The sequence below is a fragment of the Apaloderma vittatum genome, unplaced genomic scaffold (assembly GCF_000703405.1).
Source record: "Apaloderma vittatum isolate BGI_N311 unplaced genomic scaffold, ASM70340v1 scaffold9401, whole genome shotgun sequence".
NCBI lineage: Eukaryota > Metazoa > Chordata > Aves > Trogoniformes > Trogonidae > Apaloderma > Apaloderma vittatum.
In genome coordinates, this window is record NW_009698625.1 from 46,472 (window position 1) to 63,276 (window position 16,805).

At 40.1% G+C, this 16,805-nt stretch overlaps 1 protein-coding gene across 1 annotated transcript; it reads right to left on the minus strand.

Moving 5' to 3' along the window:
* Positions 1–3,277: 3,277 nt before the first annotated feature.
* CMBL (carboxymethylenebutenolidase homolog (Pseudomonas)) lies at positions 3,278–9,725 on the minus strand. Its single transcript, XM_009878099.1, has 6 exons — positions 9,673–9,725; positions 7,175–7,397; positions 6,260–6,367; positions 5,532–5,674; positions 4,556–4,647; positions 3,278–3,565 (listed from the first exon to the last, which is right to left on the minus strand). The coding sequence occupies exons 2-6, from the start codon at positions 7,387–7,389 to the stop codon at positions 3,386–3,388; spliced, it is 738 nt and encodes a 245-aa protein (XP_009876401.1). The 5' UTR covers positions 7,390–7,397; positions 9,673–9,725; the 3' UTR covers positions 3,278–3,385.
* Between the last annotated feature and the right edge of the window lie 7,080 nt (positions 9,726–16,805).

Genomic DNA, 16,805 nt, shown 5'->3' on the forward strand with positions numbered 1-16,805 from the left:
CTTCCAGACCTATTTCAATTTAGTCCATAGAACTTTCTTCCCTCAGGCACCAAGGATTCCTCACATGCAGGTCATGAACCCTCCTCCATAGACGTTTTCTCAGTGACTAAAACCCCACTCAGTCTACAAAAGGTGACAGCAGGGCCATGACCATGTACCATGTGATTGCCCCAACAGAGTCTCAGTTCCCCATACCCCCAGGGTTACCCTCAGCCCATTCCCTCTGTCCTCCTACTTCCCTGCATCTTGGTTGCCACCACATTTCCTTAGTCCACTTCCCTCCTGTGTCCTCTGACAACTCCTACGCAAGTGGTTCAGGCTTTCTGTGTGCTGACCAGCCAGCCAGCAGCTTAAATAATGCAAAGAATGGATGAATCTAAGCCACGCTATTTTGCTAGGTGTAGCGAGTCTGTGTCCTTTGTGCTGCCCAGATGTTCTAGAAATGTAGCAGAACTTAATAGCGCTGAGGACTTCACCTTTTTTTTTAATTTGTTTGGAATTGATCAAAAGGCTCTAAAGTTCATAGGAAGGAACTGACAAGATGGCACAATGCCCAGAGGATCAAAAGCGTCTGCGTGAGGTCCCTTGATCAGACTTTACATATGTCTACCAAATCTACTCTGGTGTTTTTCTGCAGCTGATTTACCTTATATCAAGGCTGCTAGATTTGATAGACCTAAATGTTGTAAACCTGAGCTTGTAGTATCTAAGCTACATGCCTATACATCAGTGGTCTCTAGACCACTCAGATGAAAGTTTTGAGAATGTGTGTGTGTGTTTAGTAAAGTAAATGTTAACACTGGAAAAATTCTGAGTTTTTCACTTTATATGCCATATTTCTACAAAAACAATTACATAATGAAATCCAATACCTGTCCTCAGCAAGGCACTCTGAATTCTCCCAAGACAATTAATTTTGATGAAGTGCTCCTCAGTTTCACAGTCTTCCCCTGTCTCAGGAGAAATTTGGCAAAGCTTGGCACAATTTCCTGAGACATATGTTCATTCACATTAAAATCCCCCAAGCTGGAATGGTTCGCCAGCCAAGTTATTACCTTCCAAGAAACCTAGACTCTCTTATTTAAAAACAATGTGAGACAATGGTTGTAAAGAGTTCAATTTAGTCATCTCTGCTCTCATAGCAACCCTGATAAATCAAGCATGAATCCGTAGCTGGGAACTGAATTCACACTTCACAGGCTATCCGAATCGAGTACCCACCTTGCTTTCTTTGGGGATTTTATGCGTTGCCCCAGAGCTGCACAGGCACAGGCTCCAGACATGCCTGCACCAGTGAATGGAGGTGCCTGCTGTTCTCCCACTTCAGACTGTTTCTCCTCTATGTCATGAGTCTAGAACCACATCAGGACTGGCAGGAAGCACAGAGGTCACTGTCTGGCCCTTTCCTCCATCTGTAGGTCACTGGGAAGCTGCAGACATCCAGCTCAAAGGCAGGATCGGGGAAAGCATCATGGAACTTCTTACCTCTGATGTGGTGATGCTGTGAAAAGTCAAAATCAGGACTCAACAGTCTTGGCGACTATGAAGCAAGTATTCTTTATTGCAGCACTGGGTGCACCAGGGATACTTCCTGCCCAATGTGTGTACCATAGAGAGTCAGATGCATAGCTTATATGGAGGTTATACATACATAATCACGAGATTTCTGAGAAATTATTAACATATGTCACACCCATTCCTGCATGCATATTACAGTCCCTTGGTGGGCTTCAGGGATACCTGGCAGTCTGGTTACTTCATCCTCCTCTTCATCACCATGTTCTTTTGGTGAACTAGTCCCTGTACTCCCTTTGTTCTTGCTGACAAGCAAGGCCTGCGCTCTTGGGGCACTCTGTGCCTCTTTATCTCACAGTAGCCTTGCATTCTGTTCTTGGAGGTAAGTCCTGCTCAAAGTATGACAACGTGTATACCTACCCATCTCACAATGCCATTGTTACATAGTTCATTGCTACTGCTTGTTAAAAAGCTTTTAGCTAGTAAATTTCCATCAGGCCCTTGATTCAGTGGAGGGAGGATTTTTACCAGCACCACTCATGGCAACAATGCCCTGGAGACCTGAAGAGGCTTTACCTGCACTGGCTGGACACACGAAGAACAGGTTCATCCCTCCTGAGATCAAACAGCAAGGAGACAGCACTGAAAATGTGCGGCACCCAAATCAGAGAGGAGAACTAGTCGCTGACTGAGGGTATAAACCAAGGAGCAGGGGAAGCTTTTGCACTTTTACCTGAGAAGGCTTCATGAAATCTTCTTGAAAGACAGAAAAGTTTCCTTAGTATTGACTCAGTGTGATGCAGGTGGAGCTATTTTCTCATGGGAGGTACATAGTGCATTGCAGAAGAAGGTGAAAGGAGTGATTTGAGGAAAGGGTTCAAGATGGAGGGATGACTAAAGAACCGCTGGGCATGTGGGACCTGAGGTGGGATCCACCTGGTGGTAGGCTCCAGAGCAGAGGCACTGTGGTGTTCAGTGGTGCACAGCAGTGGCTGCAGCTCCACCACAGACCACATAAGGCTGTCCTGGCATGTGCCCCCAGCTAGGAGGGAACCAGAAAGAAGGTGACTGCACAGAGGGAGCTGCCAGGCATGGCTGGCAGACGCAACTGTGAGAAGAAAAATATTGTGGGGCTAGGGAAACAATTGAGGGGATGCACCTTGAAGGTCAATATTCCATGGAATTTGAGGCTCTCTCTCTATGTCCGACGGTAGTCTCCTATGCCAACTTTGTTCTCTCTCTTCCGAGTTTTCCTGCTCTTCACAGCCTCTTTGTGTTCCACCCTCTTCCCACTTGTTCAGGTCCTTCTTCTCCTCTACTCTCTTCACTTTTTGCAGCCCCTTTTCAGTATTCATACATTTCTTCCCATTGTCCTTCCTCTTCCCTCTTTGTACCCCTGTTTTTATGAATTCTGAACAGAATATTCTGCTTCCAAGAAGTCCCAGCCTTCTAAATCAGAGCTATAAAGCTCAAAGCTGAAAGTCTCAGAGCTGAAAATATCACAGCTCAACAACTCTAAAAATGGCTTTTAGGGGAGCATTTCTCAAGCACGTGCAGAGTTTCAATTATTTTTTTATCATACTGATGTTATAAAAAAGTGAAACCTTCAGATACTAGAAAATATCCCGCATAAGATTCTAATAATTTAAAGACACACGAGATCAAATTTTAAAATCTTTTTTACATTTATAGCTTTCAACATTTGAAAATCATCTGCATAGAAAATAAGTGCAAATAAGTAGAATTATTGCAAGAGTTTTAAAAAATATTCTGATAGGTTTAAGAACATTTTAAACAATATAATCTCTATTATTTTCTGATTTCCTAGAAATGATTTATTTGGGCATTTTATCATGGGCATTTATTTATGCTAAAGATATTTATTCAGCCAGTTGATCATATCCTTTCTTCCTTCTTCAATATAAGGTTTATCTTGAGGGTTGATATCTTCTCTTTTGCGATGCACAAACCCATGTGTCTGTCCAGGGTAAATTTTAACTTCATAATCAACTTTACAGTTTTGTTTAAGCTTCTGCTCCAGCAGGGTGACCTGTAACACAGAATGTTCAAAAAAAAATTAACATGTTATGCATTTACAGTCCTCAGATTTTCCTAGTGTTTTGTTTTTCTGGAAGAGAGTCACGATGTGTCTGTACTACCATTTTCTGTTCTACTAATTTTATACTCAAATGCATTTCCGTTAATATACTTCCTTTATCTAACTAGTTGGGTTTTTTTTTCTCCAGTAAAATACAGCATATGACTGTATAAATCTGCAAAATAATATATGAGTTACTGTAACAATACTTGTAAAGGTAAAAACACCTATTACTCAGATCACATATAGTGATCACTGTACAAGTTACTGCTGACAGACCTCACCAAAAAAGTAAAAAAGGGCAAGATTTTGAATTAATTTGAAATTGAGAGAGGAGAGGCACGGGTACAAAATCAGCAAAGCTACTGGCATCTTTGACAACTAAATTAAAGGCAACACCACTCAAGGAAATCATATTTTCCTCTTTGGCCCTCTTGGTAGATAATCATCTTTCTCCAGCCCTTCTCCTTCTGCCCCCATCCGCCCCCTTTCCTCCGGCAAAGTTATTGACAGAGCACTACAAAGGAGCAGCTGTGTAGGACAGCAGGGAAAGAAAAAGGATAGTCACAAGATTTTCTAATTCTCCAGCAACATGATTCCATCGGTACAGGTGGGGACTTTCATCCGATTTTATGCACCATCAGTATGATTAAACCTGACAGAAGTATTCCTTTGGATTCTTGCCCTTTTCCTCCTATTAACTTCCACATATACTTCAACGGTATTTTGAAAAAAAAACACCAGAAACCATTTTTTAGTGTCACTGTAAAACTTCTTTATTTGGGGATAAGCAACATAAATTGTGTAGAACTAGTGTAAGAGTTAGTGAAAGAGGAAGAAAAGTGTGAATTAATTTTCTACTATCTCTTAATTAAATATCTTTAAAAAAAAAAAAAAAAGCATGAAAAGCAGTAGAAAGAAAATATATGACTGGAAACTCACCTGGTCCAATGGGATGACCTCATCCTTTTCAGCAAAAATGAAGAAGGTGGGATGAAGCAAACTGAATCTGTCCTCAAAGAACTTGATCACTCCTAGGGAAGAAGGAGAAGCATATAAAATAGGTCATGCTACTTAATGTAGCTGAAGGCAGTGATTTACAGTCAAACTAAAAGACATTCTGATCAGTTACAGCTGAATCAGTTTGTAATGGAATCAAACACACTTTGCTTTGAAGTCTCTTTTCTTGTGAGAACTTCTGTGATCGGAGAATGTCATTATAGACAAAAAGAGCAGCTCCATCCAAAAAACTCAGGGAAGAATCGTTACATTTGCCCCATTTCTGTGGCTTTCTTCGAGCATCTGCTTTTGACCACTGGCAGAGACAGGGTCTTGTGAAAGATGGATACTTCAGAGCTGTGTCCCTCTAGCCTGGCACGGCCATTTCTAAGATAATTTTTAAAATTAATCATTTCAGATATGTGGTTAGGATTTTCTCGTTAACCCAACAAAGGAACAGAGTACAGACATATGGGTCAAACACTTTTTCCAGACAATGAAAAACAGACAGCAGGCAGCTACCTATCTTGACTTACATGACTGAGGTAAGCAAGATACTGTGCTGAAGATCAACCTCACAGTATCTGCTGGCTCCTAAGGACACAGAAAAAGTATGCCCAGAAACCACTTTGTCATCACCAGCCAAGAGGAACAAGAGACATAATGAGGCCTTGGCATTTGGTGACCTTTGTATGCCATGTTGGACGGAAGCAATCCTGGCCATGTCGCTTGATCTTGCTGGTTATGATTAAGTGTAAAAATGTGAGTACACAAAATCAAATTTCTTGAAGATTTTGTATCACAAAATCACCTTCTTCCATAAGATGTCACACTGAATTTTGTTACAGCAGTGCTCCTACAGAATAAGTTCCTGCACTCGTCATGTCTGCTCAGAACGTGATAGATGTTTGTGGCTTACCATAGAGAGACACCCCTGTCTTTAAATGAGGATTTTTCAGCATCAGGTGCTGTACTGCTGCTCCACCCCAGCAAAACCCAATGGCACCAATCTTCTTCGCACCACATTGTTCCTTTAGATACTTCAGGATGACATCAACTTCTCTGAGACATGTAAATGAAAGCAAATTAGGCTCTAGCTCTACTTCCCTGGCCTCCAAGCTGAGCATAGGTCTACTTGTGGGAGGTGGCTAGTGACTCGTCTTTCCATCACTCCTGTTTTTATTCTCTGCCACTCTTATCAAACTATCTTTATCTCAACCATGAGTTCTCTTGCTTTGTTCCTCCTGTTCTCTCCCCCATCCCTCTTGGAGTGAGTGAATTAGTGACTGAGCTAAGTGGTAGAATGGGTACTTGGCTACTGGCTGGGGTCAATCCACAACACTAGTTTACTATTATTATTTTATACCTTTTGCCAGTTCCTTTCTTTTGAGTCTTTCATTTCACTTCTACTCTCTGCATAGGTACACTGGGCACTTTTAATTCTTGTTCAAAGTTCTGCTCTTCTCCAAAAAGCATCCCCAACATAAACATGACCTCAACCTATGAGCTGCCTGAAACTTCTGTTTGTGAATATCCAGCTGATTCTGACCCAGTAACAGCTTAGGATCTAATCCTGCATCTTTCTTGAGGCAAAAATTTCTACAAAAGCAGGATTTCCACTTGCTGGACAAGCAACAACATTTATACTTGTCTATTTTGCTGGCATTTCGGGTTTTCAGCCAATCATCGAAAGACGCCCAGTCATTAGAAAGTTTCCAAGCTTCTTGCCCCACAAAAAAGTCTGGACAGACGGCTCTGCAAGAAAAATGAAAATATTTTATGCCCATAAAATCATATGGAGAAAGGATTAAAGGGAAGTCTGTGTGCACTATGCAATGAATTCATATTGTTGAACACGCATAGAATTTAATCTACATCAAAGCACTATAAAAGTAACCTGCATTATTGTTGTATGTCTAATAACGAGACTTAACATAACTTCCAGATACATTTTTCCAGGTTGAAATTCATTAATTAATTTGACAATTTGTTAACTGCAATTGAAAATCCTTAGTGGCAAAACCAAAAAAAACTACACTACAATTCACATAGTACATACATTTGGGCTAGAAGGAATGCAACCCGGTAATACAGAAAAGAGCATATCCAATATTCTTTTCTCATATTAGAGAATTTGTTTCTCTCTTTGCTACAAGCTGGTACACTTTACCTTCACAGAATTAAGGTAATTTCAGCTTCTCTGGAGTTTTTACTGTAACAACAAAGTTGCACAGATGCTGCATCAGGAGGGAGGAAGCAAGCTGCTTCAGGTTCAGGGAGGATGAAAGAGGCAAAGCAAGATTTTTCTGTTTCCTCTCTCTTCTTCTGTGCTTGCCTACTATCTTGTTGCAGTAGGACTAATCAACTATTATAGACTTCTCACACTGTTTAACAAACAGGAAACTCTTTAGAGAAACATATAAGGGAAGCCTATGAAGTTATTTGTGCTTGTACAGTTACTTAGAAAGGAAACAGTTGCTTCAACTATTTATTGATTCAGCTGTTGTTATATTATTCAATTTCTTATAAAAAAGACACCTTGAAAACAGTAGTTTTTCTTACATGTATCCATTAGTTGCTAGCATATCAGTTATGTATCTGGTGTTTGGGAGTTGCCATCCAAATATATCATGAATCACAATCACAGCTTTGTCTGTGCTGACGGATGGTTTGCAAATATACGCCTGGATGTGTTCGACTTGCACCTCCTGCCCACGGCCTCCATAGTCAAACCTGTCTCCAATATCACATGGGCAGGGCTTCAATTCATTAGCCATAAGTGATCCTAAAGAACAAAAAAAAATTCGGTTGTGAATAGCACACTATACCACACTGAAAAAGATCAAAATACAACAGTATCATAGACTGTTGAATTTTTCAGTCATTACAGTAATATTCTGAACCTGCTGATTACTGTTAGATCCAGATGCAACATCAGTAAGTCCATTGGGTGGGTTTTTTTATAATTAATGATTTTGTTAAAGTTACTTCTGTTATGAACTCTTCAGCAGTGACCTGGTATGTAACTGGGACTTCCAGTAACTACAGCAAATCATACACAAAGTTATGACCAACCAGCCAGCCAACTATCAGAAAGTATTTAGATTGCCATGAAGCCAGTTCTTTCACTCTTCGTCCTGTGTATGTCCTTGTCAGGAATGCTTAACTTTCTTTAGTATAGACTGTAAAGGCTTAATACGCGACTTAGCATTCTGAAGAAAAAAATAATCAGCACACAGCTACTGTATCGAAAGATATAACTACTTAGATTGAATGTGATATTTTCCTCCAGAAACTTAAAATATTCCATGTATGACTTTTTCAGTGTCAAAAAATCCTTTTTTCTAAACCAGTTTGCGCCTCAGTTATTGCTGACTTTTGAGGGAGGATACTTAAGGAGGTGCCAAGAAAAACATACCGGTGAAAGCCAGAGTAAAAATCATACTTATTTGATGTTAAATAAGGAATGCAGAAAACTGAACATATGGAAAAATTCCTTTAGTTGAGCCAAATGTTTTATCAAGAAGGTTACTGTAGCATACAGTTAAATTTTTACAAACTATTTCTTACGTGAAAATAAAGAAGTAAGTCACAAAGGCCAAAGAATGCCAGCAGAATCTAACTCAGATTTATGTGGGTCCTCCTTAATCAAGTTAATGATTTTATGCCGCCGATTTCAGGTTAACTAACTGGGTGAGCTAACATCATATTGCTACAAAATGACTATGCCAAATACACACACAAAAAGAAGTGGGAAATAGCAGATTACTAAAAGGTCCCTGAACTAGTGAGAGTTAAATAGTTGTGGCACTACAAGGATAGCTTTAAGAAAGTAAACAAACAAACAACCCTACAGCCTGGAGATTTGCATAGAATTCCAGGGACCAGGATGTTCTGGATTTCCAGCGTCAGCAGGGCTAGTGTTGCAGATCCTATGAGACTTCATTTTCATAAATCAGTTCGAGGCAAGATGTATCTTATTTTAAAGCTTTATTAACTCTGGGCACACATTTATACTAATTTTTTTAAGTAAGCCACATCCACCTATAGGTGTGTTTTTTCACATGTTGTAGTCTCACATAAAGGATTTCTAATTTAAAATAAATCTATCAGGAAAAAAAATTAATAGATAAGCATATAATACATAAAACAATTTAAATATATAATAGCAAAGAGTTGATAATTTATTTCCCATTCACAAACTATTTCCTTTTAATTAGACTAAAATCAGAAAACATAACAAAACCAGCAACTGAGTATTAAGGAAGCATATGTTTCAGAACTTCTGAAACACAAATGCAATGCCTTTACCAGTCAATATATCCTTAAAGGCTTTAACTGCAAACATTCCACATTATCTGATAAAACATAAAGCAACATGTAAAGCATGAGATGCTTAAAGATGCAGATAGAACAGCTGAAGAAAAGAGCTCCAGACACAATCCTGTGAGGGGTAGTGTTGACTTGTATGGTTATCAAGCCATATGGACTTGCAAGCTTTGTGACATAGTCAAAGTGTTTCAATGCTTCTACATTTGCCATAGTACGCATTACATAAAAACTCTATCTTTTTCCATTCCCAAGATGCTACTGAAACATGCCTTAAAAATTAATACCCTCTCCTACATCCATCAAAGCTATTCTTTTAGGAGGATCTGTAAAGGCACAGCCTTGCTGTTCTACCACATCCACCCTGCAAGCACTTGAGACCAAGTGCTTGCAGTGCTTGAGACCAAGCACTTGAAGACCAATACTTCCGGTTTTCAGAAACTCGAACCTACAACAAGGAAAAAAAAAAAGAAAGAAAAATATGGCTCTGCAGCATTTTCACTTTCAACAGGCTCTCCTAAATCCTTCTCGGGGGTCTTCCTCACCTCAGGAGGGAAGAAATTAGCCCCCTGATAGCATTTAAATGAGCATGCAGTCCTTTAAAAAAGCACGTAGGTAAAACGAAAGTCCTCCAAACATGCTGAGTCAGAGCTCAGCATGCACTTGTTTGGCATTTCTTAGGAAGAAAAGCTGTGAAAGTTTACAAAAAGCATAACAAAACCCACACATACCTGTATCACAGCAAGTGTGTGAGGCAGTAGAGTCAAGTTGCAAGAGCTCAGCGTGGCTGGTTACCAGTGAATGTGATTCCAAAAGAAAGAGAAATGAAAGGGGTGAGTGCAAAGATCAGGTTTCTTCAAATAAGAGTTACGTAAGTTACTGCCTTTAATCTTTTTGTGTCGCAGGGTCACAAAGTTAGAAGCTCACTCTTCTTAAAGCTGTTAATTCTACTACTTGTGTAGGCAGGGTGTGCTACTGCGAAGAGCACTGCTATAGCCAAGTACCTGAACCTTCTTTTTAACTTACAAAAAATACTATTAAGCATCGGAGGTCTTTTTGTTTCAGCTCAGGAAGCATGTTGACTTAGCTGAGCAATTTATTCAGACAATTTTTTGGTTTAAATGGTGTTCTTTTGTTTGTAAAGATTGGGGTAGTATTGCTTTTAAACATTACATTGGCATTATTATTGTTTCCTTAAACTATTCATCCAACGGTAAAAGACATCAACAGGGTGAGGTAGTGAAGTAAAGACATTGTTTCAAAGCTGCGTAAAAGACAAAGCTTATATAGTATACAAAAGATATTTTCTCTTTCTGAGTGAAAATAAATAACATGTAAAAAAGTAGCAGTTTTGTAGATTGCTGTATGTATAATCATACTAAGTGTTTAAAATGCTCATAATTTTTTATCCTATCACAGGACATTTTTTGTGGCTTTGCCCACTTACGTACTACAAACAACAAATAATAGCACACACGGAGCCAAGATACTCCACAGCAACTTCAAAAAATAGTAGTAAAGTAAATGTGAGAAAAAGTGGCAGGTTAAACCATTCCTAGAAAAGACAAATGTCACCAGTGCCTGCAGAACCTTCTCTCTGCTGGAGTTCCTTAACCACATTCCCACTCCCTTAGTCACAGTAATGAGGCTCCAGAAATTCTTCTTTAATTATACTTTTATCTTAATACTAACATTAAACTTTAGACATTGAATGTCTTTTTATTTGATTTCCCATTGTTTCATGTTCCCTAATGGGCAACCCATGTAGTTTTTTTACTTACAAGTCAAAACTTAATGCAACACATTCATGATCTCTGTACGTGCAGTTGGTCACACTTCGTACTGTAAACACATACATCTTTTGGATCTCATGTTTCCAGCTCTTACACAGTGACGCACAGTTTTATCATGAAGATTTGGCTCTACTTGTTGTAAGTCATAGATACGCTTTATACTTTGAACAAATGCTGCATCTCAGTTTGTTTCTTTCTTTCTGCTTAACCATGGTGTTGGTGTTACAGCACATGTGCCGGTTCAGTATTTGTGAATGACTGCTCTTCTTTAAATATATAACCTGATTGTCCTCTAATGTTAATGGATCTCCAGTCTTGGAGTTATCCAGACAAACTTCCTAGAAAAATACCTTCCTAGGTCAAAACTCTGTTTAAGCCCTTTTCTTAAGATACAGACTGAATATCTGAATTAGTAAGACTCGATAGACACCTTGTTTGCAGACAAGCTTGATTTCTTTTGTACTGACTGGGAAAGTAAATACCTTAGTAAGTAGTCCAAAATTTATGTTCTGGGAAGGGCATCTATCTATCCCAGCTTCCTGAGCAGAGCATAAAAAGAAAACTAGTGTTAAAATAATCACAATCTAACTTTACAGAGTAGCTAGAGCAAAAATAACACTCTGCTCCTGGATGAAGCACTGCAGCATTCAGCACAGTAGTAAACAGGAAAAGGGAGCTAAATTGGGAAGGTGACTGAAGGAAAGCATGTAAGTCTGTCCAGGCCTGAAATAAAGACATGGTTGCTATGTCCCATTCTGAAACTAGAAACAAATACCCTCACCACCATCTTCTTTGCATAGTATCTTTCCTACTCTGCTGCAAACACCTCTTTTCATCGTCTGACAGTCTGATTTGAAGAAATAATGCTAGATCAAGTTACTTAAGCTACACAACATACTTGTACACATGTAACTACTTGTATTACAACCCCGTGTTTATCCGCTGTAGAGAGATATACCAGCCTTTAACTCCAGGTATGTCATCATCAGGTAACATACAGCAATACCGCCCCAGCAAAACCCAACAACCTCCAACTTCTTCGCATCACACTGTTCCTTTGATATTCCAGGGCAGCATCAGCTTCTCTGGAACATATAAGCAAATGTAAATTAAGCACTCATAGTAAAACCAGTTCTTGAAAACAAGAAAAGAAAATACAGAGATGCACATAAGTGCACCCATATCATGCTGCTACAATATTTTCTTTCACACGCTTTACATAAATCATTATTTCAAAGAAATATTATGGGTTGCTAATCTGAAATAATCAGAAAGAGAAAAAAATTAGTTAATGGAATTAAATAAAAACACAACCTGAACAACATACATTGAAGGGAACCTAAAGGGATGTAGAGTAGATGATCAATTAAACACCTACTTAGGAGTTAAAAACAGTTTAGAATTCTCTGAGAAGTTGATGAATTTTCCCTTTGTAAATGTAGACAGAAAAGGTAATAAAAAAGAGAACGCTATTCATTAGGCAGTCAAAATGCTGGCGGTAATTGTAAGTTAGTGTCTGAGATATTTGCTGCAGGAGAGTTGATGTAACAAAAATGGTAGATGCTTTCAGAAGTTTTCCATTGTAGATGAAATACACCTTGCCTAGATGCAGTATTCTGAAAACACCAAGCAGCTGGCACCATGCAGAAGCAGTTAAGTATTGGTGGGAGAGTGGTGGCAGTTAAATCTTCTGTATCACCTCAAGACTGCATTTTCAGCCCCAGTGCCTCACTTCCTCAGTCATGCAGACTATATACACCTTTGATACATCAGCCTCACCAATACATTATCCACCAACACACAAACACACACAGAAGCAAATTCTTTCTTCACTGGAGCTGACACTTGAAACACGAATCGCCTGTATAAAAAGTCAGTCAGAGCCCAACCCTTCCTTCCCACTGCAGTAGAGAGAACACAGATTCCAAACTAGAAAGTTTCCACAACAACTGACCCCTCTGAGTCAGGAGCTCTCTGGAAATGATTCAGTTATGCCTCACATAACCTCCTCACCAATACTGAAGCCCAGTAACCTTCAACATAGCTAATCCCAACAGCCCAAGAAAAATATCTACTCTTCCAGGAAGTTAATTAATGGTCTCTAATTAGTCTGACTCCTTCTCAGTATTGCCTTGCCAACAGCACCCTTCTGTGTTAATAAGGCAGCACAGCACTTCTGACAGGACAGGTCTTTGCTGATAAATGCTTGGAAGGGGAAGACATGACACTCCTCTTGGCTTCCAACACCCTGTCCCTGAGGGAGTTGCCAGCCTTCACCGTGCCCTGACAGCAGAGGATCCAGTCATAGCTACCTGGGGCCAGTCACACCATGCTAGGCACCATTGCTATGGTGTAATCAAAAATTCTTTTCTTCTGTCCACAAAACATCTTAAAGTATCAATTTTTTACACTTGGTGAGACTCAAGATACATGTGTCACTGGTCATTTTTAAACTGTGCTTTCTGTGGCAGAGGATGCAATTTGCAGACTATGTTATCAACATCATTTGACAGAACTCTTCACGAAGCCACTACTGAGAGAGTTGTCCTTGAAGTCTGTTCAAGGCAAAACAAAAGGTCACCCATTCCATCTACTTCTAAGGAGTCATTAAAAAAGGCCACCTTCACTGGAAGATTATCTGCATACAATCTCAACAAAACCCCAAAAAACACCAAAAAGGGGGGAGGCGGGGAGAGAACAATGTCTGAAAGCAGCAGGCAATGTGCTATCTAGCTCCTTCCCATCTTATTTTCCTGGCATTTCAAGTTTTCAGCCAATCATTGAACTTGGACCAGTCGGCAGAAGATCCACTTCCTGCAAAAAGGTCTGGGCAGATGTCTCTGCACACACAGACACATACACACTAAAAAATCAAAATTTAATTAATTAATCAAACTGAGATTTTTTTAGGCCTTCATAGCATGGAAATTTTCTATGCAGGAATAATTTTGGTTTTATTTCTTTTCACTGAGAAAGTAAGGGTTTTAAATATCATTGTTAGCTATTCTACAGAAATGCCTATGCACTTTAGAAAACATTTATAAGAAGCTGCACAGGCTTTTGTCAACGACTAAACCACATAAGGCAATTTGTGATTCAAATCTGGAAAATACAAATAATTTTATTTGTAGTATTTTGCATGCTTTGAGTACCTAATTTGAAACTATACACAGTAAAACAACAGATTGTCTTATAAAATATGACCAAATTGGGCCCTGATTACAACAATTTTAGATTTTGCAGGCAACATAGTAACACTTCACATAAATCCATCTTTAATGGGTTTCATTTAAACAAATACAATTGCATAAAATAGTCATTTACTACAGAGCACATTATGAGCCTTACTTATGAGCTAGAAAAAAAAACCAAATAAGTGATGGGCTGAGATCAACAGAGGAGAACATGTGACAAGAAAGGGAGGAGTATTTTACTGCAGACATCATTTGGTGACTGGAAAAGAAGAAGAACAGTAAGAGTCCACTCTGTACTGAAGAGTTCCTGCATCACGAGGATATCTTAATGATCGTGGTGAAGTGACTGGATTGGTTTGGCCTTAAGCAGACCAAAATTTGTTGCATTTTTGATTATTTTTTTTCACTGTGAAGAAAACAGTGACATCCACAGCATACTTGTGTTTGGAAAGGTATGGGCAAAATTGCACAGCCTCTGGAAAACTACCTGTCAGAAAGGCTGAACCTCACCAAGCCCACGTAGAAGAATAAGTTCTTTCCCCACTGAAATTAGCCTAATAAGACACTATAAGCCATCAGTCTTAATGTGGTATCTGAGTTACAGCTCTCATAGCTCCCCATCCCATACTGCACTAAGGAAAAAATCTGGCTATTTTCCTCTCAGTAAAAATTGGTGCACCAGTTCAGCAGCATCTTGAAGCAATGAAGGAAGACACACATGGCCTCTCTTCATTCAGATACTGCTTCTGGAAAACTCTCAGCTCTCCTCCTTCCTAGAGCCATAGAAACCCCAATCTCCTTCCCTTCCTGTGGTATTAGCAGTACATGTGTAGGATACAGAAAGAATGGCATGAAACATGGGGAAGAACTACTAGAAGCAAGGTAGTGTGGAGAAATGGCAGTTCATCAGACACTGGGTACTCTGGACTGAGCAGACTCTTAATGGAATAAGGAAGCACGCTGTCATCCTAGTGATTTGCCCATATCCTGCACATCATGAAAGGTGTACATCCAGTCTCAAGTCAAGAATGATGGCATCTGGTTACGAGACAAATATACTTCCACTCATGGAGCAGAGTAGGAGATGTCACGTCCTCCAGAAAGACAGTAGCAAGGAGCAGACTATAGACCAATTAATTGTTCCAGTGTATCAAAAACCCCTAATCCTCACAAAAGTAGTACCTTTATCTTGCAAATACATTGAGCTCCTTTCAGCTCCACAGACAGGTCTCAGCCACATGGCAACTGCCTGCTGACACCTGCCTTGGTGACCTGGCTAGAGGGTCGCACTCAAAGAATTGTGGCTTGATGTCCACGTGGAGACCAGCAACAAGTGGAGTTCCTCAGGGGTCTGTTCTGGTTCCAGTGCTGTTCAGCATCTTTGTCAGCGACATGGACAATGGCATCGGGTGCAGCCTCAGCAAGTTTGCTGACTACACCAAGCTGTGTGGTGTGGTGGACTCTCTTGAGGGAAGAGATGCCATCTAGAGGGACCTTCATAGGCTTGAGAAATGGGCCAGTGCAAACTGCATGAGCTTCAACAAGTCAAAGTGCAAGGTCCTGCACCTGGGTTGGGCCAATCCCAGGCACAGATATAAACTGAGCACAGAGTGGGTTGAGAGTAGCCCTGAAGAGAAAGACTTGGGGGTGTTGATAGACGAGAAGCTCAACATGAGCCAGCAGTGCGCTCATGCAGCCCAGAAGGCCAACCATGTCCTAGGATGCATTAAGAGGAATGTAGCCAGCAGATCAAGAGAGGTGATTCTCCCACTTTACTCTGCTCTTGTGAGACCTCATCTGGAAAACTGCATCTAGTTCTGGAGTCCCCACCATAAGACGGGTGTGGATCTGTTGGAACAAGTTCAGAGGAGGGCCACAAAGATGATCCAGGGGCTAGAGCACCTTGGCTATGAGGACAGGCTGCGGGAGCTGCGACTATTCAGCCTGGAGAAGAGGAGACTCCGGGGAGACCTTATAACTGCCTTCCAGTACCTGGAAGGAACCTACAGAAAGGCTGGAGAAGGACTTTTTTATGGAAGTGTTCAGCAGTAAGACAAGGGGAAATAGATTTAAATTGAAGGAGAATAGGTTTAGTTTGGATCTTAGGAAAAAATTCTCCAGTACAAGGGTGGTAAGACTCTGGAATAGATTGCCCAGAGAGGCTGTGGATGCCCCCTCCCTGGAGATGTTCAAGGCCAGGTTGGATGAGGCCTTGAGCAGCCTGGTCTAGTTAATGGTATCCCTTCCCATGGCAGGGAGGTTGGATTAGATAATCTCTAAGGTCCCTTCCAATCTAAGACATCCTATGATTCTGTGACTTCCCTCATGCTCCATAGGCACCATCTCTCAAAAATAAGCCACTACGGGATTAGGTGTAGGTTTGCTTTTTGGAAAAACAGGCCAGCTCCAAACCTACAGGAATGTTTGTAAGGTATAGTGCAAATGGAATGCCTTGCAGCATATCCAATTATTGCAAGATGTTTCTGTAATTGGGAATTTAACTGCTATAGGGCACTGGAAACAGGTGTGAAAGATCTGCAGGGGGGAAGGGGATTGTATTTAATAACCTATGTGTGCGTATGAATCATTCATATGCACATATTCAATGTGCATACTCAATATCATATTCAAAATATGACATTCATTCATTTTTCTGCTGACAGCTTTTTTAAATCCCACCACATAATTCAACTTGAATGTCTGATAATTTTTAAAAGACTTCTAAAGATGGAATACACACTTCTGTTTCAGAACACATTATTTTTTAAAGCCGTCTCACTTTGCTCAGAAAATTATCAGAATCGCTTTTTACTACATCGTGGTTTCAATATTCTACACATTCTGTGTGTGCAGTCACTTCTTCCATAAACAGCATAG